General features: G+C 43.6%; 4 protein-coding genes across 4 annotated transcripts; 2 read left to right on the top strand and 2 right to left on the bottom strand.

Moving 5' to 3' along the window:
* Nucleotides 1-572: 572 nt before the first annotated feature.
* Nucleotides 573-1,690, bottom strand: LOC110968454 (trace amine-associated receptor 13c-like). Its single transcript, XM_022218339.2, has 2 exons — nt 1,521-1,690; nt 573-1,383 (listed from the first exon to the last, which is right to left on the bottom strand). The coding sequence occupies exons 1-2, from the start codon at nt 1,688-1,690 to the stop codon at nt 573-575; spliced, it is 981 nt and encodes a 326-aa protein (XP_022074031.1).
* Nucleotides 1,691-10,676: 8,986 nt separating this feature from the next.
* Nucleotides 10,677-11,774, bottom strand: LOC127537247 (trace amine-associated receptor 13c-like). The gene is made up of 2 exons (XM_051959390.1): nt 11,617-11,774; nt 10,677-11,487 (listed from the first exon to the last, which is right to left on the bottom strand). The coding sequence occupies exons 1-2, from the start codon at nt 11,772-11,774 to the stop codon at nt 10,677-10,679; spliced, it is 969 nt and encodes a 322-aa protein (XP_051815350.1).
* A 5,906-nt stretch (nt 11,775-17,680) lies between these two features.
* Nucleotides 17,681-18,814, top strand: LOC110947804 (trace amine-associated receptor 13c-like). Its single transcript, XM_051959389.1, has 2 exons — nt 17,681-17,838; nt 17,995-18,814. The coding sequence occupies exons 1-2, from the start codon at nt 17,681-17,683 to the stop codon at nt 18,812-18,814; spliced, it is 978 nt and encodes a 325-aa protein (XP_051815349.1).
* A 2,615-nt stretch (nt 18,815-21,429) lies between these two features.
* LOC110968450 (trace amine-associated receptor 13c-like) lies at nt 21,430-22,510 on the top strand. Its single transcript, XM_051958733.1, has 2 exons — nt 21,430-21,590; nt 21,694-22,510. Exons 1-2 carry the CDS (start codon nt 21,430-21,432, stop codon nt 22,508-22,510), a joined length of 978 nt encoding a protein of 325 aa, XP_051814693.1.
* Nucleotides 22,511-26,245: the final 3,735 nt, after the last annotated feature.

Raw genomic sequence — 26,245 nt, 5'->3', positions numbered from 1 at the left:
AAAATGCATAAAAAATGGTCAAGAATGACCCCAAATTAGTCCTGAACTCCTTCTAAGAGAACATATGCGTTGTACTTGACATTTACAGACACGAATAGACAAAATGTAGTAAAATCAAACATGTATTTGCAATGTTTTTTTCTGTCCTTAGTCTGAAAGAAGATGAAGTTTTCTGCTGTTTGCTTTTTGCCTTAAACACAAAATACACATGTAAAGTAACGTGATGAACCTCAGTAAAAAAAAGTCATTTTATAACAGCAGATGCAGAAGTTTTATTAACACGGAGCATGAAGAACATGTGCGGCTTGACTTTTAGGAAATAACAACACAGACGTTACTGTTCTGCAAATAAAGACAAACATGAGGCCTGCAGAGTCTCTTCATGTTCATATTTTCACAAGCAAAGCTGCTAAAGAGGGGAAGCTGCATTCATAACACTACAGACTTTCCATCTTATTAACGTGTGATTATGTTTAGGAGACTTCACACATGCTTGTCTGAATTATTCACAGTTTAACTCTAGAAGCAGAGGAATCAATGCCACACTAAGTTCACCTCTCATGCCTCTGCATCTACAGAATCTGAGCGTCACGGGAGCCTGGTTTCAGGATCTGCAGTGTCAGAATGTGCTTGAGAGACTTCCTGAACCAGGGGTAGCAAAACACATAGATGACCGGGTTCAGGCAGGAGTTGAAATGCGCCAACCAGATCTCAAAGGCGGCGGCGGAAGCATCGACCGACGTGTGCTCTCCCACCAGAGTCGGGTAGTAATACGGACAGAAACAGATCAGAAACACGACCACAACGATACCCAGAGTCCGGGCCGCCTTCATCTCATGCTTCCTCACCGCCAGCATCCCCGGGCGCTGAGCTGCAACCTGAGAGCGTAAGCTGCGAGCCTGAGCCAGCGCCACCACAAACACCCGCAGGTACAGGACCACGATGACAGAAATGGGGATGATGAAGGTGAAAACCAGGTCGATGATACCTGAGATGTAATTGATGACGACCACACACTCCCCGAAGCAGGAGTTGGACCTGCCGGGCTGCTCCAGGTGGTCGTGCAGGAGGAGCAGCCTGTATAAGATAGAACAGAGCCAGCAGAGGCAAACATAGAGCTGCACCACTCCCTTAGTGACCTTGGTGGTGTATCGCAGAGGGTCGCAGATGGCCACGTAGCGGTCGAGTGAAATCAGCACCATGTTAGCCACGGATGCGGAGGTGATGATGTAGTCTATGATGTAGTACACAGTGCAGAGGATGTCACCTAGGAACCAGCACGCCTCGATGTAGATGATCTCCACCGGCATCAGCAGGAGGCCGACGAGGAGGTCGGTGGCAGCCAGAGACAGCAGGAGGAGGTTGGTGGGAGTGTGGAGCTTCCTGGAGGTGGAGGAAACCATCAAAACACACAGAATCTCAGTTAACTGGCAGCGAAGACAACAACTATCTGCAAGATCAGAGCAGTCTTCTTACAAGTTATTCACATCAATTCTAGGATTTTAGATCATGATATGTGCCTGAAGTGGGAGATGGAGATGATGACCAGCAGGTTCAGAGCCACCGTGACGAGGGAGACGGAGGACAGCAGGACGTAGATCAGCATGGTGGTGGTAGGGGGGTGGGCCGGCTTCGTGCAGGAGGAGTTCAGGTGTGGAACGCAGAGTTCACCTCCGTCCAGGTTCCCCATCATCGCTCAGGAGCCACAAGTCTGTCGCTAAGCTACTTTTATCCTGAGACAGAAGAATCCTCCTCCTTCAGTCTTTACAACAGAGGTTTATCTCAGCCCCGTACCTGCCCTCTCTGTGAGGAGTCAGTCCTACACAAAACATCATTTTAATAATCATTTCTGCGGAATTTTCACAACATAAAATTTGGATATCGATAAAATTCTTTGTGAAATTAAGCTTTCATTCCTGTCAAAACCACTGTCAGCATTTTTTCCCGCCACACACTGAATTTTAAAGATGTTTGAACAACATCGTCTCAGGAATTACAGATAAAAACCTGAAATTTTTAGTCATTTCTCATCATGTCATTGATTTAGAATCCACAATATTAGGCAAGAAGATCAATTAGTCCCATCTTTTAATACATCTCAACAATGAAATTAACGAGAAAGCACTTACAGAGTGAAAAAATCCGCCAAGCTGCTCAGTCGTATCATTTCTGACCGCTGACATCTTGAAAAAATTAGTGATAGAAATCACAACATTTAATATAGATGTGCCCACAAGTCAAGCAGAGACGTGTGGTGTACATGTGTACGTTATGTACGGATACCGAACTGATGGGACTCAGAAACACCCCCACAATTTAATCAGTTGTTCCTTGTATGATTTCTGACGGATAAGTCCTGATAAGTCCTCAGCAGTGGATTTGTAGTAGGATCACAGTCATGTGATCGACAGCAGGCAGCTGATGTAGTGTTCACTTGTTGTCATGGTTACTGTTTGTCAGGAAAATTCTTCAGTTAAGTCCTGACTTCTCCAAATTAATACTCGGAGTCGTTTCTCAAGTCAAAGCAAAGTTTTACTTGTGCAGGGAATCACATGAACAGAACACAGCAGGGCGGCTGTGGCTCAGGTGGTAGAGCGGGTTGTCCAATAATCAAAAGGTCGGCGGTTCAAATCCCACTCTCGCCTTGTCATGTGCTGTTGTGTCCTTGGGCAAGACACTTTACCCACCTTGCCTCCAGTGCTGCTCTCACACTGGTGTGTGAATACTGGTGGTGGTCAGAGGGGCCGTAGGTGCGAATTGGCAGCCATGCTTCTGTCAGTCTGCCCCAATGGCTACAAATGTACCTCACCACCACAGTGAGAATGAATGAATAATGGATCATTGTGAAGTGCTTTGGGTGTCTTGAAAAGCGCTCTATAAATGTAACCATTATTATTATTATTAACACAGTCTGGACAAGTGACTGGCGAAGGTGGAAAACAGAATAGCTTTTATACAGGTACGTAAGCATGAGTCACACATTTTGGTTTGTGTTATCTCCAGTTTGCTGCCAGTTAGGCCTCAGTTCTTCTTTGGAGTGCTTCATGGAAAATGACTGAACACAACTTCATATGAGTAACACACCACATAGTTATATAGTATGACAGTAAATAAGAACATTTAATCAGAAAATACAACATTTTGCCTTGCCGATATCTAACAATCAAAGTTTATTTCTATAGCCCTCTACAACAGCCCAAAGGGTGACCAAAGTGCTTCACAGCGAAAAACAAGAGAATAACTTAAAAACAACACAAAAACTTAAAACAGGGCAAACAATCTGTCAGGAACTAGGCGGTTAGAACCCAAGCAGCAGGCGAAACAGGCAGGCGGGTGAATTAACAACGAGTTTAATAATGAAACACAAAATCACTCCACACGGGAGGCACAGGGAATTAAACAGAACGGGGAAACTAAAACTGAAACTAAAGATGACGGCTCTCGGCCACGGTGGGGGCTAAACTAAAACTAAGCTACAGGGAAGAGGTGACTCATGGGGGAATCTGGAGATGAGGCAGGGACAGAGCTGATGATCCGGTGGCGGGGACAGCGGAGCAGACGAAGGGGAGTGCAGAGCGGAGGAGGGGAGACGAGCAGACGAGGAAGTCCAGTGGCCGGGGGGAGCGAGACAGAGCTCGGGCAGAGGTGTGCGCTCGACGGGGAACCGCAGGCAATGACCCAGCAAGGAGCAGTGGAGAGAGTCTGGATTTTAACTGCGGCTGATTACTGATGTGGCCCAGATGTGCTCCTCCACAGCTGTTTCTAATCAGGCTGAGCGCAGCACAGGAGAGGGAGGGGCCATGACACAATCACACTCGCACCTACACCTACGGGCAAATTTAGAATAATCAATCAACTCAGCACATTTTTGGACTGTAGGAGGAAACCGGAGAACCCGAAGGAAACCTACTCATGCACAGGGGAAACATGCAAACTCCATGCAGAAAGATCCCGGGAAAGCCGGGACAGAAACCAGAGATCTTCTAGCTGCAAGGTGAGAAATGCTAACCACCATGCCACTGCAATGATATAGAAACCTTTAACAAATAATCTGTGGATGCAGACTATCACCCACATCACTGCCAAAATCTAATCTCTTGGTCCTTGTGTCATTTCTGACCTTCCCTGAAATTTTCATCCAAATCTATTGGTCCGTTTTTGAGGAATGTTGCAGACAGACAGACGGACGGATGGACAGACGGACAAACGTACACCGATTCTCACATAACTCCGCCTCATTCCTTGGCAGAGTAATAATGCAAACCATTGTGCAGACTCTGGTCTACCTGGATCAGGTTATCTAGTCGAGTCAGAAAATGAAAAATATGAAAACATTCATACAAATCCGTCTGAAACTACAAAACTCTGTTCTACTTGGATCAACTGCTGAAACTGTCCAGACAACTTACAAATAAAATGGTAACCTTTCTTGGAGGTTTGCTCAGATTAGAAATTGACCTGAAGATAGCAACAACACAAGTGAGACCGGAAGTAGGGGCTAGTAGGTGCATATAGCTTCTCATATGTGTTTCATAGTGTTCTGTTATGAAACCTGACATTTTTAGACAGTATCTCAGGAAAGACTCGAACCGTAACGCCGACAGACACCCAGAAAGGGGGATCAGCGGTTCTGCTGCAATTGATGGAGCATCATCACACTGCTCAGCTCGGGAAAGTTTAACTCCAACCAACTGTGGAACCTTGGATTCAGGAGAAGAAATGATTCCGTCTCGGCCGTAGAACAGTGGACCAGCTTTTAAAGCTGCTGTCCAGAGTTTGAATCGCAGCGTCTCCCAGAACACTGTTGGTCCCTCCCTCTGATTTCGCCCCTTTATTTGTGCACGCGCTCAGTACATGAGAGAAGTGCCCGGAGTGCTGCAGCATCTCGCCTGTTTTGCTGTTTTCCCCTCTTCTACATTTAGTACATTTAGTAAATAATAAAGGAATTACGTTAGAATGCTGTATTGAGTCTAACTTGTCCTAATACCAAAATAACATGAATCTGCTAGGACGAACGAGTAAAGTTTCAATATGTGATTACACTCGTGTATCCCTCTGGATGACGTTGTTTATCAAACTTAGTGCATTTACGCGTGTATATGTGTTACATTGTTTATTCATTTCTATCTAGAGTTCAGAATTGCATGACTCCTCTGACGAAGAGTATGTCCCAGACGCCCCAACATCTTCCTCCAGAGGTCGGGCATCTAAACGAAGCCGTCAGGCGGGCTATGGAGGCCGTGGTCGGGGAGCGACGCGAGCACCCCGAGCCAAAAAACGTCCTGCAGTCTCTTGGCCCGACAAGCCGTGGGATTGGTAACTTTTCTGGAAGTTGCTGAGCCCTGATGCTCTTTCCTCCACAAGCAAAACAAATGTGCGCGCGGTTGCGTAGCGCGTAGCTCGCCCACCTCTGCATGGGCTTGCTTGCTGTGCGCGTAACCGTTGATTGACAGCATGACAAAGCTGAAGCTCGAACTTGATTGGTCGGCAGCGACCGGCGCTTTTTGGAATAACATGGGGGTCTATGAGAGGAAGGCGGAGCTCAGGAATAAATTTTCATATCGCGTTATACTAACTTTATATTATAGTATCGAACTAGACTAACACATTTAAGCTTTGTTAAAAAAATGATACATAGATTGAAAACAAACAGAAACTCCGGACACGAGCTTTAACCTTGCAGAATCGTTCAGGGGGTCGTGGGAGTTTGACCAGCCAGTCCACATGTGTTTTGTTATATTTAGAAAAGGCTTGTGGGATATATATAGCACAATTTTTTACAGAGCCAATATTGAAATCATTTGAACAACTCAAACAGGAATTTAATCTACCAAATAATGATTTTTATAAATATTTGCAATTGAGACATTACCTCCAGAAACATAGCGAATGGGAAAGAATAAGCAAAGACCCAAACAAGATTGAAGAACTGTTCATGTCATTTTCAGAGAAAGAATCCAAAAAAGGGCTGATTTCAAAAATATATAAAGCACTACAATATGAATCTAATGACAATAACATGGAGGTTAAAGGTAGATGGGAATTGGAGGCAAATGTAATAATAACGGATGATGAATAGGAGGAAACGTTTAGATCTGGACATAAATTAACAAATAGTCCAACATGGAGGGAGTTCGATTGGAAAGTGAAGATGCGTTACTTTAACATGCCATCTGTCACCGCAAAATATAGTAAAACATCAGATCGGTGTTGGAGGAACTGTGGCATGGTGGGTGACTTCACCTATATATTTTGGGATTGCCCGAAGATCATAGACATTTGGAGGAGTGTAAAAACAGAAATAAAAAGAATTCTGGGTGTTGATCTTCATCTTGACCAACCCTCTACATACTTGGAATATTACCTGAAGATATGAAAGACAGAGACAGTAGATACCTGTTGAGAGACTTGCTCTTGATAGCAAAGAAAATGATCACAATCAGTTGGTAGAAGCCACATCTCCCCAACACAATGCAATGAACAGAGTAAAAAAGGTTATCATGATGGAAAAAATTACAGCAAGACTACAACTGAAACTAGAAAAATTTGAGAAAAGATGGAAACCGATAATACAAGCAATGCCAGAGCTCTAAATACCTCTTTTTTTCATTTATTCGATTTATTTCTTTATTTTTTATTTGTATTTTTAGGGAATTGTATTTTATTCTTTTAAGTTGTTTTCTGATTGCATACTTACCCGTGCTAGTGAATATTAGATGTCAGAATTCAAGAATGCTGTTGGTAATTATGTAAAATGTGTAATCTTGATTTGTATATGACCTGTACAGAAAGGAGATATATGTATATATGACGGAAGGTAACATGCTATGGACTGAGTAGTGTGTAAATTGTGATGGTGTGATTTTTGTACATCTTCATCTGTTTTATCTATGTGGAATAAATAAAAAGTTCAAAAAAAAGAAAAGGCTTGTGGGGAACCGTTGGAGGGCACTGTGGGAGTATGGGGTACTGGGATTGTTGTTACAGGCCATTCAGCACCTGCACAACCAAACAGAGCTGTGTTCGCATTCTTGGCACAAAGTCAAAGAAGCTTTTTGTGCTTGTTGGGCTCCAGGTCAGTCCCTTGTCTCTGACCCGGGTTGTGGATTCATGGACAGGATCTCAAGATGTAGCCAGGGTGAGGAGGGTGTCCAATTTGGGGACCTCAGGATCAGTTCTTTGGTCCTCCTCACCCTGGCTGCACCTTGAGATCCTGTCCATGAATCCATCACGGCTTTCAGTGGTCAGTGCAGAGGTTTTCAGTCAACTGTGAAGTGAATGACACCACCAAGACCGAGGCCATGGTCTTCTGCTGGAAACCAGTGGACTTCTCTCTGTGAGTCTGAGGGACTGGGAATCTCAGCTTGTTGACCCTTAGTGGCTGGTCCAGAATCTAGGCCACTGCAGGAAGACCTGAGCCTTGGTACGTGGTGTTCATGCTCTACTAGGTGACCTACTGGTGCTTTGACTTTGGAAGACTTTACACTTGGAAGTAGAATTTACCAAGCTTCTCTTCTGAGGAGACTTTGTCAGGGAGCAAGGGATGGTCTCATCTGGTGGTTGACTGGGTTCAGTCAGGCCACAATCTTCATCCTTGGCATGGTTGATGTGTCATGACTAGTGTTCGTATCAGCTACCAGCTGCTCCTTGGTCAGTGTCGAGGTGGGTTTACCAACCATCCATCAGATCCACATGCTTTCTATATAGCCTTTCTTATTGGGCCAGCAGCTACAGTAGCATTCCAACAATTCCATATTCTCATCACTAGGTTATGTGTTTTGGTACACTAGACGAATTCTCATCAGCATGTCCTGACACAAACTGAGTTAATCTGGACAAAGTCTGAGGGACTGGGAATTGAAGCTTGTCGACCCTTTGTGGCTAGAACTGAATCCAGGCCACTCCAGTAAGAACTGAGCCTTGGTACATGGTGTTCATGCTTGACCAGGTGACCTACTGGTGCTTCAGCTTTGGAAGATTTGATGTTCAGAAGTTGAATTTACCAAATCTGAACTCCCAAGTATGCATGTCTGAACTTGTAGTCAGGGTATTGAGAAATGAATCCTTACTTGTGGAGCAGATGTTGATCAAAAAGGTCAAAGTTGATCAACAAGGTCCAGAAAAGCTCCTTGTGGTGAAGTTTGTGTGAGTCTGTAGAGGGATAATACTGTAGGTAGCAGTTAATGGAGGAATTTTAGAGGGATCAGTCAGTCTTCCTGTTGAAGGTTCTCGTATGTGTTTCATGGAACCTGATCATTTTCTCAGTAAAGATTGTGATTTTGTGTCACCTTTTCATAAAAACTGAGCTTCTCCAACTGTTCATTCGGTCAGAGAATAAAAATTATGTAAATGTTATATTTGTGTGTAAATATTACATCAGGGTGCGTTATATGCAAAGAAAAATGAAGTATTTAAACAGTTTTTCATTATATTACTGGTGATAAGTGACTTTTTTGTTTGTGTGATCAGATACAAAGCTTGCATCATGTGTTGATGTTCAGGTTGCATCAGATGTGTCTAATGGTCATGACAGAATGATCTCAGCTAAAGAAGAGAAAAACAAGAGCTGTTTATTGTTCACTTTGTCGGTCTACACAGCAACGGTTGCATCATGTTTGGATTTTGCAGCTGGTTTTGTCATACAGTAACACCTCTGATTGTAGCCATGCCACTATCTGACACTAATGAGAGCAGGTGTGAAACTTCCTGAGTCAGAGAGGCACACCTGTCATTAGCAGCAGGTAACAGGCTACACACTGAGGGCTGTTCAGAGCCCAGAGAGGATCTCAGCAACACAATGTGTGTTTGTGTGTGTGATGCAAGAATCAGAAGTTATGTGCAACGACTAAACAATTTCCAAACTCAAACATTGATGAGACAAATCTTTATCCTCCTACAGCCAGTGTGTAGGTCATTGTCAGGTCACATAATGAGCCCGTTTGTGGTTTCAGTTTGAATGAAAAATCACATATTTTTTGGTCCATATAAACATAAAAAGAGATTCTGTCATTTACACAGTAGGTCATATCTACGTTTTCTGTGTACACAATCATGCCAAACACGTGCACTACTGACATTGTACCATAGTCACTGTGCAGAAACACATGTTGTGTTGCTCTTTGTATTTGGGGACTCTTTCGAACAATGAAGAGGAAATTTAATGATTAATTTAGTCTTATTTACTTTCATGAGAGGCCTGAACTCCCCATCATCATTGTGGGACTTTCCAACAATAATACATCAGAAATGAGTTGTCGACTATATTATACATTATGAATGCTGCTGATAAATATCCCCGCAGGGAAAGTTGAATTATTTCTGATGATATTTTATTTGATTGAATTTAACCTCCAAAGTAAACTAAGTTACAAAATACATCCAGTGGAGTTAAAATGTCAAAATTTGCCTGTTTTTCCATGACGTAAAAGCATTAAGTAGCAGACAATGGAAAGACTCAAGAAAAGCACAAGTAGTTGAAAACTATATTTCAATGCAGAACTTGAGTAAATGTACTTTGGCTTTACCACACTGGTTTGGATGAAGTAGAAATAAAATTTGTCAGGTTTTTGGAGCATTTGGTGGAGCTGACAGTGAGAGGTTTTAGAGCAAGTTCAGTCACATCACTGCCACTGACTCATTGTTTTAAGGCTGTTATTTACTCTCTAATGTCCAGTTTTTATTAGACAGAGGCAGGTTTTTGCTGTAGTTTTTCACATCTCACTCTGACCTGCTGATGGAAACACTGAGACTGATTGTTTTTCAAAATTCCTCTTCGTGTCTCTGATCCACAGAGACCAAGGTTGTTCATTTTGCAGCTGTGACTGATTGAATGTTGGGAGGCTTTTTCTACTGGGAATTTCAAGAAATAATTTGCTGCCCAAGGCCTCAGATTTTCCAGTGATTCATGGGTGGAGAGACCCCAGAGTCACTTATTGTACTTTGCAGTGAATGAATGCTCCGCACCAAAACACTGGACCTGTTGGAAATTAAATGTTAATTAAGGTTGCTATTTTTTCAGATGAAAAGCCAAAGATAATTAATGTCAGGGCAGAGTGTGAATGGTAAACTGGGACAAACACAGACTAAATCTCCCAGTGTTATGTAGATATAGATTTCAGAGGGAAGTCGGGGATAGACTCCTCTCAGTAAATGCATTTGTGCCCCAATAAAAACACAACAAATTTGCAAATGACTTATTTTGAACAAACACTATGATGTCTATAATAGATGCAACAATACCTTCGACAGGTGTTTATTCTTCCACCTGTAAAACACTGAAAATCATGGTATGATCTAAATGTACAGAAGGTTTTGAGTGTGAGCAGAAATTTTGCTGAAACACATCTGATCTGTAACAGTTCAGGGGTTTATTAATCAATAAGTTGATTCTTTTATCATTCATGTGAAAAAGTGCCAGGTGCACATTTAAAGAGCTCAGTGCCACAAAAAGACAGAAAAGACGCAAGCAGAGAAATCCAGCCTATTGGTTCATCAGGAATAATATTACATTAGAAAATCCAACAGCAAAATAAATATTTGACAGACAGAATGCCTGAGAGACTGAATGCATTACACTTCTTTCTCTGATTTTTGTGTTGTCTTACCAAATTTCATCTTCTAACAGCGACTTTTCTGAAGAAACATATTTGTTCCTTCAGAGACTCATTTTAGTAACTTCACAACACGTTGACCTCACAGGAGCCAGGCTGCAATATATGAAGTGTAACGATGAGCCTGAGACATTTCCTGAACCAGGGGTAGAAAAAAGCATAGATGATCGGGTTCAGACAGGAGTTCAAATATATGAGAAAAGCCATAAAGACCTCAGTTGAAGTGCCAACCAGTATTGTGCTCCCTGTTAGAGAGACACAGTAGTACGGGCAGTAACACATCAAGAACACAAAAACAACAATACTGAGAGTTCTGGCTGCTTTCCTCTCAGATTTACAACTTTTCACAGTCCTTGAATGTTGCTGTGAGACAACCAGAACCTGGGATCGCATGGCACGAGCCATAGACACGGCCACCAAAAATATTCTCATGTACAGAACAATAATTACTGTAATGGGAAGAATGAAGTTAAAAGCAAGATCAACATCACCTGCAATGTTAATCAGACATTCACCGTAGCAAGAATTATACCTGCCCAGTTGTTTCAAGTGATTGTTGAAAATGACAATGCTTATGAACAGAGAGTAGAGCCAACACACACAAACAGAGATTTTCATTCTTTTCTTAGTGATTCTGGTGGGGTAGTGCAGAGGATCACAAATGGCCACATAGCGGTCCGCAGATATGAGCACCATGTTTCCTACAGAGGCTGCGATGATGGTGAAGGGCAGCAGGTAATACAGAGCACACATGAGGTCACCCAGCATCCAGCAGGTCTGCATGAGGAGGATTTCAACCGGCATCACCAGAAACCCCACGAAAAAGTCTGAGACGGCCAGCGAGAGCAGGAGGAAGTTGGTGGGAGTGTGGAGCTGCCTGCAGTGAGAGAATCTGCACTGTGAACAGCAGCACAAACAGTCAAAAAAGCAGCAACTGGAAGCACAATGCAGTAATCAGAGAGCACAGTCACAGTGAATCAGAATATGCTGAGATGCTTGTGTCTGCCTGAAGTGTGAGATGGAGATGATGACCAGCAGGTTGAGAGCTGCAGTGAGCACAGAGATGATGTACAGCAGGACGTAAACAACCACAGTCCCAGAGCCAGGAGGATCTGGCATCCTGCAGGAGGAGTTGAGGAGTTGTGGGAAGCAGAGTTCCTCCATCACCTCAGAGAGCAGGAGGAGAGAGGCCGCTGAGCTCCGGCAGCTTTCTGATCAAACCTCTGCATCACACAACTTTTATCTTTTCTCATCGCTCTCCACCCTCCCTTTCTATTCCTTCTCCCATGGATAATTCCCTGTTCCCTCCCTCTGTACTTCCTACTTTTCATCAGCATCTTCATCAAATTTTCCTGATGAATTATGGTCCATCCAACACTGACCCAAACCTAAAAACATCTACACCGATAAGGCAAACATTATGGCCACCTGTCTAATATTTTGTTGGTCTCATTTTTGGTGCTAAAACTCCTCTGACCCATTGGGGCATGGACACAGGACCTTTGGGGATGTCCGGTGGCACCGTGATGGTGGCAGTGAATTCTGGAGTCCTGTGGGTTGCAGGGTCGGACCTACCAAGATCAAGCTTGTCCTTGCACATCCCACAGATGCTCAGTGGATTTGGATCTGGCGAGTGTGGAACCCGAGTGAACACTTTGGCTCTGTCGTGTCCCCCGGGTCACTCCTGAGCAGTTTTTGCGGTATGTTGGCGGTATGTCCTGCCAAGGGTGGCAACTGGCATCAAGGATTGCTGTTGCCATGGGGGTTGGAAAGTGTTTGACCTGCAGTGTTTAGGTGGGTGGTACATGTCAAATATCCACATGAATGTCAGGACTTAAGGTTTCCCAGCAGAACGTTGTATTATAGCATGATGATCAGTGTTATTCACGTCACCTGTCAGTGGTCATAATGGTGTGGCTGATCGGTGTATGAGTCCACTGAAACCTTGGAAGTCATTCAGTTTTTGTTTTTCTTCGTTTCTGCTGCATCAAATCTGGCTCAGTGATATCAGTGTACCTTATGAATATTCATCCATCCATCCATCATCCAACCATTATCCTTCCATCCATCCATCCATCCATCCATCCACCCGCCCATCCATCCATCCATCCATCCATCCATCCATCCATCCATCCATCCATCCATCCATTCATCCACCCATCCATTATCCATCATCCATTCATCCATCCATCCATCCATCCATCCATCCACCCATCCATTATCCATCATCCATCCATCCATCCATCCATCCATCCATCCAGCCATCCATCCACCCATCCATCCATCCATCCATTGTCTTCCGCTTATCCGGTATCAAGTCGTGGAGGCAGCAGATGAAGCAGGTCATTCCAGATGTCTCTCCCCTTCGCAACACTTTCCAGCTCTTCCTGGGGGATCCCGAGGTATTCCCAGGCCAGATGAGATATATAATTCCTTCAGCGAGTTCTGGGTCTACACCATGGTCGCCTCCCAGCCGGATGTGTTCGGAAAATCTCCAAATGGAGACTCCCTGAAGGCATCCAAATCAGATGGCCAAACCACCTCAACTGGCTCCTTTCGACTCGAAGGAGCATCAGCTCTATTCCGAGCTCCCTTTGGATGTCTGAGCATCTCACCCTATCTCTAAGGCTGAGCTCAGCCACCCTGTGTAGGAAGCTCATTTCCGGATCCGCGATCTTGTTCTTTCGATCATGAGCCAGAGCTCATGACCATAGGTGAGGGTTGGAACATAGATGGACTGGTAAATTGAGAACCTGGCCTTGTGGCTCAGCTCTCGCTTCACCATGATGATTGGATACAACACTCGCATTACTACTGACACTGCACCAATCCGCCTGTCCATCTCTAGCTCCATTTTCCCATCACTCATGAACAAGACTGTGAGATACTTGAACTCCTTCGCTTGGGAAAGCAACTCCCCCTCAACCCGGAGGGAAAAGTTCACCAGTTTCCAGCAGAGAGCCATGCCCTTAGACGTGGAGGTACTGATCCATATCCCTGCCGCTTTACACTCAACTGCAAACCACTCCAGTGCGTGCCGGAGGTCATGATCTGAGGAAACCAACAGAATCACATCATCTGCAAAAAGTAGAGATGCGATCCTGAGGTCCTCAAACCAGACACCCTCCTCACCCCGGCTGCGCCTTGAGATCCTGTCCATGTAGATGAGAACAGGGACAGTCCAACACCCACCGGAAACAAGTTTGACTTTGTGCCGAGTATGCGGACACAGCTCTCACTTTGGTTGTACAGGGACTGAATGGTTCATATTATCAGTGAGCCCGGTACCCTATACTTCCGCAGTACCCCTACAGTGCCCCTCAGGGGACACGGTCGTAGGCCTTCTCCAGATCCACAAAGCACATGTAGACTGGCAGGTCGAACTCCCATGACCTCCTCAGCAGCTACACAAAAGTAAAGAGCTGAACCACTGTTCCACGAACAGGACGGTATCCACATTGCTCCTCTTGAATATGAGTTTCAACAATTGGTCAGAGCCTCCCATCCAGCACCCTGGAGTAAACTTTCCCGAGGAGGCTGAGAAGTGTGATACCCCGGTAGATGGAACACACTCTATGGTCCTGATGCCATTGCGACATTGTAGAGACATGTCAGCCAAGATAGTCCAACAATACTCAAAACCTTCAGTATCTCAGGGTGGATCTTGTCCACACCTGGCGCCTTGCCACCGAGGAGTCTCTTATCTACCTCGGCAACCTCTGCCATGGATATGGACAAAGATTCCCCCAACTCTTCAGGCTCTGCCTCCTATGCAGAGGATGTGTTTACTGCGTTCAGGAGCTCCTCAAAGTGCTCTTTCCAACACCCAACAAAATCTCCAGCATGGGTCAACAGTTCTCCACCCTGACTGTACACAGCCTGGGGAAAGCCCGACCTTACCTTTCTGTGGCATCGAACAGTTTGAGGTCACCTGAAAGTCCTTCTCCACAGCCTCTCCGAAGTCCTCCCACACCCAACGTTTTGCTTCTGTAAATGTCGCAGCCACCCCGCTTTCGGCCAACCGGGACCGTCAGCTGCTTCAGGAGACCCCCTAACAAACCTAGCCCGAAAGGCCTATTTCTTCAGCCTGACAGCTTTCCTCACGGCTGGTGTGCACCAATGGGTTTTTGGGTTCCGCCATGACAGGCACCAGTGACTTTCAGGCCACAGCTCCTAACAGCTGCTTCTGCAATGGAGGCTTTGAACATGGACCACTCAGACTCCATGTCCCCAATCTCCCCCGGGATGCAGGAGAAACTCTTCCGGACATGGGAGTTGAAAACCCTCACTACAGGGGCCTCTGCCTGATGTTCCCAGTTCACCCTTACTACACGTTTGAGTTTACCAGGTCTGTCCAGCAGCCTTCCTCACCATTGAATCTAACTCACCACCAGGTGGTGATCAGTTAACAGCTCTGCACCTTTCTTTGCCTGAGTGTCTGAGACATTACAGCTGCAGGTTTGATGATACGACAATGAAGTTGATCGTCGACCTTTGACCGAAGGTGCTCTAGTACCAGGTACACTTACGAGTAACCTTATGCTCAAACATGGTGTTTGTTATGGACAATCTATGACAAGCACAGAAGTCCAATAACAAAACACCACTTGGGTTCAGATCGGGCAGGCCGATCTTCCCAATCACCCCCTCCAGGACACCCCCAAAGGACAGACAACAGTCAAGGTGCCAGGTGTGGATGAGATTCGCCCTGAGATGCTGAAGGCTCTGGATATTGTTGGACTGTCTTGGTTGACACGTCTATACAATGTCGCGTGGGCATCGGGTACGGTACCTGTGGAGTGGCAGACCAGGGAGGTGGTCCCTATTTTCAAAAAGGGGGACTGGAGAGTTTGTGTCAATTACCGGGGTATCACACTTCTCAGCCTCCCCGGGAAAGTTTACTTTAGGGTGCTGGAAGGGAGGCTCCGACCAATCGTCGAACCTCAGACTCAGGAGGAGCAATGCGGATTCCATCCCGGTCATGGAATGACAGACCAGGCCTTTACCCTCACGGAGCTGCTGAGGGGGTCATGGGAGTTTCACCTGCCAGTCTACATGTGTTTTGTGGATCTGGAGAAGGCCTATGACCTTGTCCCCCAAAGGGCACTGTGGGGGGTACTACGGGAGTATGGGGTACCGGGCTTGGTGCTACGAGCCGTTCTATCCCTGCACGACCAAAGTGAGAGCTGTGTCCGCATACTCGGCACAAAGTCAGACACGTTTCCAGTGGGTGTTGGACTCTGCCAGGGCTGCCCCTTGTCTCCAATCCTGTTTGTGGTCTTCATGGACAGGATCTCAAGGTGCAGTCATGGTGGGGAGGGTGTCTGGTTTGGGGGCCTCAGGATGGCATCTCTGCTTGTTGCAAATGATGTGGATTTGTTGGCGTCCTCAGACCGTGACCTCCAGAACGCACTGGAGCGGTTTCAGCCGAGTGTGAAGCGGCAGGGATACGGATCAGTACCTCCAAGTCAGAGGCCATGGTTCTCTGCCGGAAACCGGTGGATTGCTCCCTCTGGGTTGGGAGTGAGTTGCTTCCCCAAGCGAAGCAGTTCAAGTGTCTCAGGATCTTGTTCACGAGTGATGGGAAAATGGAGCAAGAGACGGACAGGCGGATCGGTGCGGTGTCAGCAGTAATGTGGGTGTTGTACCGAACCATCGTGGTGAAGAGGGAGCTGAGCCGTAAAGCAAAGCTCTCAATTTACCAGTCCATCTATGTTCCAACCCTCCCCTATGGTCATGAGCTTTGGGTAGTGACCGAAAGAGAAAGATCGCGGATACAAGCGGCCGAAATGAGCTTCCTACACAGGGTGGCTGGACTCAGCCTTAGAGATAGGGTGAGGAACTCAGACATCCGGAGGGAGCTCGGAGTAGAGCCACTGCTCCTTTGCATCGAAATGAGCCAGTCGAGGTGGTTTGGCCATCTGATTCGGATGCCTCCAGGGAGACTTCCTTTGGAGGTTTTCTGAGCACGTCCGCCTGGGAGGTGACCCCGGGGTAGACCCAGGACTTGCTGGAGGGATTATATGTCTCGTCTGGCCTGGGAACACCTTGGGATCCCCCAGAAAGAGCTGTTCAAGAAAGCTCAAATAAAATTCACCAGAAGGCAAATGGGAGATGATGAAGTTAAATGGAAAAAGGTCCTTTGGTCTGATGAGACCACAATAGAGCTTGTGGCCCACCAGCCTAGACGTCGTGATTGGTGGACACCAAATACTGCACATCATCATAAACACACCATCCCCACCATGAAGCATGGTTGTGGCAGCATCATGATGTAGGGATTCTTCTCAGCAGCAGATCTCGGAAGACCTGTAAAGGTCGAGGGGAAATGAATGCAGCAAAGTCAAGGGGCATCATGGAGATCAACCTGATGCAGTCTGCAGGAGAACTGTGACTTGGGAGAAGATTTGCTCGCCACCATGTCAATGATCCGAACCAAACAGCCAAAGACACACAGAAATGGTTTCAAGTCAACAAGGTCAATGCTCTGAAGTTTCCGAGTCAGAACCCAGACCTCATTCCAACTGAAGATTTGTGCCTGGACTTGAAAAAGGCTGTTGACTCATGATCCCTGTGCAACCTCACCAAAGACGAATGGGGTCATATTGTAGTGTCCAGGGATTCAAGGCGGATTGAGATAATTGTGGCCAAAGATGCATCTACTAATTACTGGCTTGAAGGAGGTGAATCTTTATGCAATCACTAATTTTACATTTTATATTTTTCATTAGTTGATGTTACTTTATGGAAATCTGAGTCTATTTTGTGATTTCTTTTCAACAAAGCAAAATTATGTTGAACAAAATAAAACATTTAAAAGGCTGTGATGGGCAAAACTTCCAAGGTGCCTAAATCCCTTTAACAGGTGATGTAATTAATCAGAAAGATGTGATTAAGATGCTGATGAAGAGTAGGAAGTACTGAGGGAGGGAACAGGGAGTTATCCATGGGAGATGGAACAGAAAGGGAGGGTGGAGAGCGATGAGAAAAGATAAAAGTTGTGTGATCCAGAGGTTTGGTCAGAAAGCTGCCGGAGCTCAGCGGCCTCTCTCCTCCTGTTCTCTGAGGTGATGGAGGAACTCTGCTTCCCACAACTCCTCAACTCTTCCTGCAGGATGCCAGATCCTCCTGGCTCTGGGACTGTGGTTGTTTATGTCCTGCTGTACATCATCTCTGTGCTCACTGCAGCTCTCAACCTGCTGGTCATCATCTCCATCTCACACTTCAGGCAGACACAAGCTTCTCAGCATATTCTGATTCACTGTGACTGTGCTCTCTGATTATTGCATCCTGCCTGTTTGATTTTAAATGTGAATTGTGCTTCCAGTTGCTGCTTTTTTGACTGTTTGTGCTGCTGTTCACAGTGCAGATTCTCTCACTGCAGGCAGCTCCACACTCCCACCAACTTCCTCCTGCTCTCGCTGGCCGTCTCAGACTTTTTCGTGGGGTTTCTGGTGATGCCGGTTGAAATCCTCCTCATGCAGACCTGCTGGATGCTGGGTGACCTAATGTGTGCTCTGTATTACCTGCTGCCCCTCTTCATCACCACTGCCTCTGTAGGAAACATGGTGCTCATATCTGTGGACCGCTATGTGGCCATTTGTGATCCTCTGCACTACCCCACCAGAATCACTAAGAAAAGAATGAAAATCTCTGTTTGTGTTTGTTGGTTCTACTCTCTGTTCATAAGCATTTTCATTTTTTATGATCACCTGAAGCAGCCGGGCAGGTATAATTCTTGTCATGGGGAATGTCTAGTTGAAATGGCAGGTGATGTTGATCTTGCTTTAGGCTTTGTTATTCCCATTACAGTAATTATTGTTCTGTACATGAGAATATTTTTGGTGGCTGTGTCTATGGCTCGTGCCATGCGATCCCAGGTTCTGGTTGTCTCACAGCAACATTCAAGGACTGTGAAAAGTTGTAAATCTGAGAGGAAAGCAGCCAGAACTCTCAGTATTGTTGTTTTTGTGTTCTTGATGTGTTACTGCCCGTACTACTGTGTCTCTCTAACAGGGAGCAAAATACTGGTTGGCACGTCAATTGAGGTCTTTATGGCTTTTCTCATATATTTGAACTCCTGTCTGAACCCGATCATCTACGCTTTTTTCTACCCCTGGTTCAGGAAATGTCTCAGGCTCATCGTTACACTTCATATATTGCAGCCTGGCTCCTGTGAGGTCAACCTGCTGTCAAGTTACTAAAATGAGTCTCTGAAGGAACAAATGTGTTTTTTCAGAAAAGTCACTGCAAGAGCAGATGCTTGATTTGAACCTTGGGGGTGAACACTTTAAATCAAGGTGTTTGCAGGAAATTTGATTTGCCAGACTCTAAATGTCCTGCATTCTGGTAAATGTTTATGCATCGGTTTGTTTCTTTTCTGCATCATATCATAGTGAACTTTTTTTGTTTAACTGTAACAACAATCACAAAAATGAGAGAAGAAAATGTCATGCACTCAGTCTCTCAGGCATTTTGTCTAACTGTCAAATATTTATTCTGCTGTCGATCAACCTTTCTAATGTAATATTATTCCTGCTGAACCAACAGGCAGGATTTTTCTGCTCTCATCTTTTGTGTCTTTTTGTGGCACTGAGCTGTTTCAATGTGAATGTGGCACCTTAAATGTCTATGATAGATTCATTCATTTCTACACCTCCGCACTGTTACAGATCAGATGTGTTCAAATGTTTTCTCCTATTAAAACTTTCTGCACATTCAGATCATATCATGCATGTCTGTGTTTTATTGGTGGAAGAAAAAACACCTTTCAGAGGTATTTTTGTATTTATTCTAGACATCACAAAGTTTGTTTAAACAGTCTATCGCAACTTTGTTGTGTTTTTATTGGAGACACAAATGCATTTAGTGTAAACACTGAGAGGAGTCTATCCCCGACTTCCCCACTGAAATGTCTGCCTCCATAACACCAGGAGATTTAGTCTGTTTGTCCCAGTTTGAAATGAATGCTCAAAGCTAAACAAACTTTCACACTGTTTCATGATAGCTCTGCCCCAACATTAATGATCTTCAGCTTTTCATCTGAAACAAAAACAAACTTTAACTGACATTTAATGTTAAAAAAGTGTAGCAATTTGATGCAGGGCCTTCATCAGTGTTGTCACCGTACTGCAAAGTAAAACATATCCCTCTGTGGTCTCTCCAGCTATGAATCACTTGAATCTCTACTTCATGACAACACAGAAGTAAATAGTTGACTTTTTACTCCACCAAAAACATTTTGTTATTCAGTTTATTAACAATCCAAAATATCATCAGCAATGACTTGACTTTGAGGAAATTTACAAGCAGCAGATATAAAGTAGTTAAAACATCTTTATCATCCGCAACAATAAATTGATTTTAAAAAAGACATCGACAATCAGAATTCAATATTTTTACCACAAACTATTCTGAAATATATGTTTCGGCATGATCAGTTTTATTTACTTAAGGTTAATAATAATTAAGAATATTCTGTATAGAAATATACATTGTTAGCTACAGCTGCCCTGGGGCAGACTGACGGAGGAATGGCCGCCAGTCTGTGTCTATAGCCCCACCGACCACCAACATTCATACTCCAGTGTGAGTAGCTGCACTGGAGGCAAGGTGGATAAAGCGTTGCCCAAGGACACAACAGCATGAGACAGAGCAGGAATAGAACCGCCCACCCTTTGATCATTGGACGACCCGCTCTATCACCTGATCCACAGCCGCCCCAGGGCTAGATGATCGGGTCAGAGCATCTCCAAAGCTGCAGCTCATGTGGGGTGTTCCTGGTCTGCAGTGGTCAGATCTATCAAAAGTGACCAAAGGAAGGAACAGCGGTGAACCGGCAATGGAGTCATGGGCAGCCAAGGCTCATTGATGCAGAGCAAAGGCTGCCCCATGTGGTCTGAACCAACAGATGAGCTACTGTTGCTCAGACTGCTGAAGAAGTTAATGCTGGCTCTGACAGAAAGGTGTCAGAATACACAGTGCATTGCAGTTTTCTGCGTATAGGACTGCATATCTGCAGACCAGTCAGGATGCCCATGCTGACCCCTGTGCACCACCGAAAGCACCAACAATGGATATGTGAGCATCAGAACTGGACTACTGAGCCATGGAAGAAGGTGGCCTGGTCTGATGAATCTTGTTTTCTTTTACATCGCATGGACAGCTGGGTGCGAGTGTGTTTGCATATCTGGGGAACACATGGCACCAGGATGCCCTTTGGGAAGAAGGCAAACCGGCAAAGGCAGTGTGATGCTTTGGGTAATGTTCTGCTTGGAAACCTTGGGTCCTGTCATCCAGGTAGATGCCACTTTGACACGTACCACCTACCTAAGCATTGTTGCAGATCATGCGCACCCTTTCATGGAAATTCTTAACCCTGATGGCTGTGGAATTTTTTAAACAGGATAATGTGCCATGCCACCAAGCAACAAATGGTTCAGGAATGGTTTGAGGAGTTTGAGGTGTTGACTTGGCCTCCAATGAGAGGAAAGACATCATCCAGGACCAAAAGGAGAAGTCCAGTAGCTTTTTACTAAAGCTATTTGGACTCCTCAAGTTTCACATGTCCACAAACAGAAATTTACAATAAAGGGACTTGGATTCTGTATCTGTAAACTGTTTTTCATTTACTGTCATGTTTGCCACAAATGCATTAAAAATTTGTTTGGCAACTCCTTATGGACCACATCTACGTTGCACCATATGGAGGAGGGACTTTGGTTACGATGAAAGAGACAACGAGAAGTGGTAGATAAACTATCTACCGCTGAGGTTTGGTCAGACAGCTGACAGGGCATACTGTAGCTGCTCTCTGATGATGGAGGAAACTGAACTCTGCTTTCCTCATCTTAACACCTCCTGCAGGAAGCTGAAGCGTCCTCACTCAGACACCGTGCTCATTTACATCATACTGTCCTGCATCTCTCTGCTGACTGCAACCCTCAACCTGCTGGTCATCATCTCCATCTCACACTTCAGGTAATATTTCAGTCCCTTAATTTGGTGGCAGGAAATTTAGAATTTTGAATCTGCAGTAATAATAATTGACACTGATGTGTGTACTTTTCTCTTACCTCTCCAGGAAGCTCCACACTCCCAGCAACATCCTCCTCCTCTCTCTGGCGGTCTCTGATTTCTTCGTGGGTCTCCTCATGTTCTCTCAGATTATGCTCATCGAGGGCTGCTGGTATCTCAGTGACCTCATGTGTGTCCTCTATTACGTTTCGAACGTCATCGCTTCCTCTGCCGCGATAGGAACCATGGTGCTCATATCAATTGACCGCTATGTGGCTGTTTGCTACCCTCTACATTACTCCACCAAAATCACTCCCAAAAGGACGAGAATCTGTGTGTCTCTGTGTTGGATCTGTTCTCTCCTATTCGTCGGTATGCTGCTGAGAGACAACCTCAAAGAACCAGGGAGGTTTAATTCCTGCACTGGAGAGTGTGTGGTTGCTGCTAACTTTATCGAACAGGTTGCAGATCTCATTTTGACCTTCATCATTCCAATTACTGTCATTGTAATTCTGTATGTGAGAGTGTTTGTGGTTGCCGTGTCTCATGCTCGTACCATGCGCTCTCATATAACAGCTTTCAATCCGCAGGGCTCATTGAATGCAACTGTTAAGAAATCTGAGATGAAAGCAGCCAGAACTCTTGGTGTTGTTGTAGTTGCATTTCTGTTCTGCTTGTGCCCATATTTCTGTGTTACACTTACAGCAAATGACACTGTGTTCAACACTTCATCTGCTGCCATTGTAATATGTCTGTTCTACTTCAACTCCTGCCTAAACCCCATCATCTATGCATTTTTCTATCCCTGGTGTAGAAAATCTTTTAAACTTATTCTTACACTCAAGATACTGAAGCCTGGTTCCTGTGATACCAACATACTTTAAAGTGACATTGTCGCCTGTTGGTCTGAACTGGGCTGATAAAACTGTGACCTGAGGCCAAAAAAATTGTTTAAATCAAAGTGTGAATGCTGCCATGCACACACAAAAAAATCATAGACTATTTTGGCTGCTTCCCAGTTATCATTCGATGCTAAAGCTTTGAACCTACCTAATTTAACATAATTTAACCTAAGTTTTAAAACTCTATTCCAGACAAGCACAGTGTTTTTGAATGTGTGCTGATGTTGTTCTGCTTTACCCTTCTTGCTCCTCAAATGTGGGATTTATTCTAAAGTTGGCTTGATTGTGAAGGCGAGCACATGTGAGAACAAAAAAAAACATGGCTTTATTTTTTAAAAAGTTTGAATACATTGGCAACACATAGTACTAAGAGTTGTAATGGACCTGTCTGATGTGTGTAGTTACTTCAGGTTTTTCCATCTGAACTGATCAGAGGTCTTTGGTTCTATAATATCAGGTCTGCTTTAAATGTTTTAAATCTTAAACTGTGGATATTTAAAGTGGTACCAGTGAAATCTTATAATCATATATCAAGTAGTTTCAAGGACAACATTTCTGAAAAATGTTTCCATTGATGTACTTTCAGCACATTTTGTTGCACATTGAAATTTGTGTTTGGATGACAAAGATTAGGAGCTGTCAAAGATAAAAACCTTGAAATTTTCTACTGTTATTTCTCATCATGTCACTGATTTCAGATCTGCAGTGTTGAACATGTAGATCAAATGGTGAATATGGGTGAGCTGATGCAGGAGTCAATTAGTGAAGTTTTCTATGTGATTACACAGTGATATGAAAGGAAGCATAAGGAAAAGTTCTGACTGAAATAACAGTGAACATTTTGGACTCTGCTCTTTAACAGTTCCTCAAACAGCTGCTTTGTGTTGTGATATTTTATTTCTATCGGTAAAGCAAACATTTTCTAGTTTAATCTGCATGGAAATATGAGAACAGATTGTTCCTGATTATTGAAAAATGGCCCTTACTTCTGCAAAGACTTTCCCTCATTTACATCATTTTTGAGTTGCTGCAGAGAACTAAACCTGCTTCTGTGTTTATATTAACTCTGTTATGTGCTGCTCTTATAGATGTCTTGTTGTGATATTCTTGTGTATTTCATACATTTATTGATAAATCTAATGTCAAAATAATGTGCATTTGACTTTGTTTTACTTCATTATATATTTTTGTGGTGCTTTTACTGTGATTACTGGTTTCAGTAATGCATTTTTGATGTGCACATATTTTATTTGTAGCAGTATTTTGTAATATGGATTTTAACACATGCACAAGTTAAGAAAATATTACAGCCGTCCTACAGGTAAATCTACTCTAGATATTATTATTTGACCTCACTTACGAATTATACACAAACAATTTCTATAGTAGCTTATATAAGTGGACTAAAAAAAGGTGCTTTCAACAATGAAACAATAAAACAGACAACAAAATAACATTTGAACATTAGAAAAGATAATGTAATATATTATACAATAACCTGTCCATGGTTGGATTTAAAAAAAAAAGTTTTTAAATGGAGAATGAGAAGTAAGGCTGTTCTTGTTTAACATTGTTAGAGCTAAAATGATAAAAGCTCGCTCCCCCTTTATTTTAAACCTTTAACAGCAATTGATTACCTGATCTGAGGGGTCCTGGTGCAGAACTAGAAGTCAAAAGTCAAGAATAAGAGATGTAGCACGTGGAGATTTAAAAGAAGTCCAAAGACAAGAACCTTTGGTGAAATCTAATGTGACACTTAACTTATGACAAATGAAATGATATAAAATGTAACTTTTCGTCACGATAATAAACTCCTAAGATCCTACAATATAAATAATTGCTAATTTAATTTATGACTTCAAAAATATACATTAAAAACTAAGAAATCCAAACATTTAGTGCTTAGTTTATGTGTACCATTTTGTGTTTTATTCAAAATATTAGTATATTATCATCTTATTTTCCCTTTTATATTAGTGACATTAGGGAAGAGTGACTTACTTGTAACAGACAGAGACCTTCAGCAGAGGCCACCAAGAGATAATCTAGTGAAGTTGTGGGTTGCTTTGAGTAGGGCAGTTTGTGTGTCCCTTAAAGTTCTAAATCCAGACTGAAACTCCTCAAAAAATGTTATTATGGAACTTAACAGTTGAAACTGGTCCAGAAACCACTTTTCAAATACATAAATTAAAGTTAAACCTTCTTAAGATGACAAATAACAATACATCTCAAAATGAATAGACAGTAAATTCAAACTAGCCAATCAGATAGTTCGGCCCACTTTCTGACTGCACCCTGATTGGTCAGATCAAAGGTCGTAACGGTCAAAGGGTACAGAACCGGTTTTAGCTGGATTTTCATTGAAGCTTTTTAATTTACTGGTAAGAACCTCAACTGAACATTCAGAAAGGCCATTTTAAGTTCATGTTGTGCTCTTCGGTGTGTTTCTCTGTCATGTTCCAAGATAAAACCACAGTCTGGTTGTAAACTAAGCTTCTTTCCCAGCGTGGTGTATCTGCATTGGTAAGTGGAAACTCTGAAAGTGTAGCCAGCTAGCTTAAAAAGTCTGCTAGCCGTGATGCTAATTTGCGCTATTGTTAGACTCAGTGGGTCATGTCCGCTAGTTGCAGTGCTAATCAGTGCCATGTAAAATACCCGTTATGCTAATTCTAATGCTAATGTTTCAGCCCCGACAGTCTGGATGTCTGACTGATCTCTAATGAAAATTGTTATCTTTTTTTTTTAAATTTCCTCTGCGTTTCACAGTTTATAGATGCTTTGATGTTTTTATGTAGAGTGTCAGGTCTGACCAGCTGATTTATACACGGTGTCAAAATTATACTGATAAGAATTCATGTACATTGGATGCGGAGCCATGAACTTAGATCCTGAATAGCATTTTAGTAGACTTTTCTGTTAAAATCAACACTATTGGAGACTGCGTACGAGCTAATAAATGTGTCTGATAACATTTTAACAAATTATGTTTCTTTAACTTCCTCCACAGACTGAAGGCTGCTGGAAACTGTCTGCTGCTAGCTTTAAACTCGGCCTGCTGCTGCCATATGCTGTCGTCCGCTTTTCAAGCAATCCACGGTCCAACTCAAATGAACAGCTTGACCATCCAGCATAGCGGAACAATGTCGGTCCACATGACTGTGTACAGGTACCTTCTTCGAGGTAAAGAGCAAAATTATGATGTAACATGCCAAAATGTAGTTTTGCACCTAAAAAGAAATGCAAAGATCTTGTGATATTCTGATACGTCTGCCCTTTTTATTGGTCATACACATACATGATAAAGGTAGATAAAACATAAGTACATGTAAGCCACGGACTAAACTACATGCAGGTTTTCACATCAAACAGTCCCACAGATTTTTGTATAGCTGTGTTCAAACATGATTAGTAGAATGTCCCCAATTAGCAGTAAACCTCTACAGGAACCCTTTTCAGATTCTAACATTAACCACAGAAATATAAAGATGCTTTTACCCTCCTCCAAAATCAGTATGAAATAATCAGTGTGTCACTTTTGTAAACCTGTAAATGACAAAGGAAGAAACTGCCACACATTCTGCTGAAACATATTCCATTCAAGTGTGCAAGTATCAGCTGGTGATTTCTTTTAGGCTGTCTATGCTGCCAGGAAAAAATACTTCAGAACCCCAAAACTAGATAAAACGTGTTATATAGTGAGATAAAGACTGTTGTAGT

Source organism: Acanthochromis polyacanthus, chromosome 14, assembly GCF_021347895.1.
Source record: "Acanthochromis polyacanthus isolate Apoly-LR-REF ecotype Palm Island chromosome 14, KAUST_Apoly_ChrSc, whole genome shotgun sequence".
Lineage (NCBI taxonomy): Eukaryota > Metazoa > Chordata > Actinopteri > Pomacentridae > Acanthochromis > Acanthochromis polyacanthus.
This window is presented reverse-complemented; position numbering and strand designations above follow the sequence as displayed.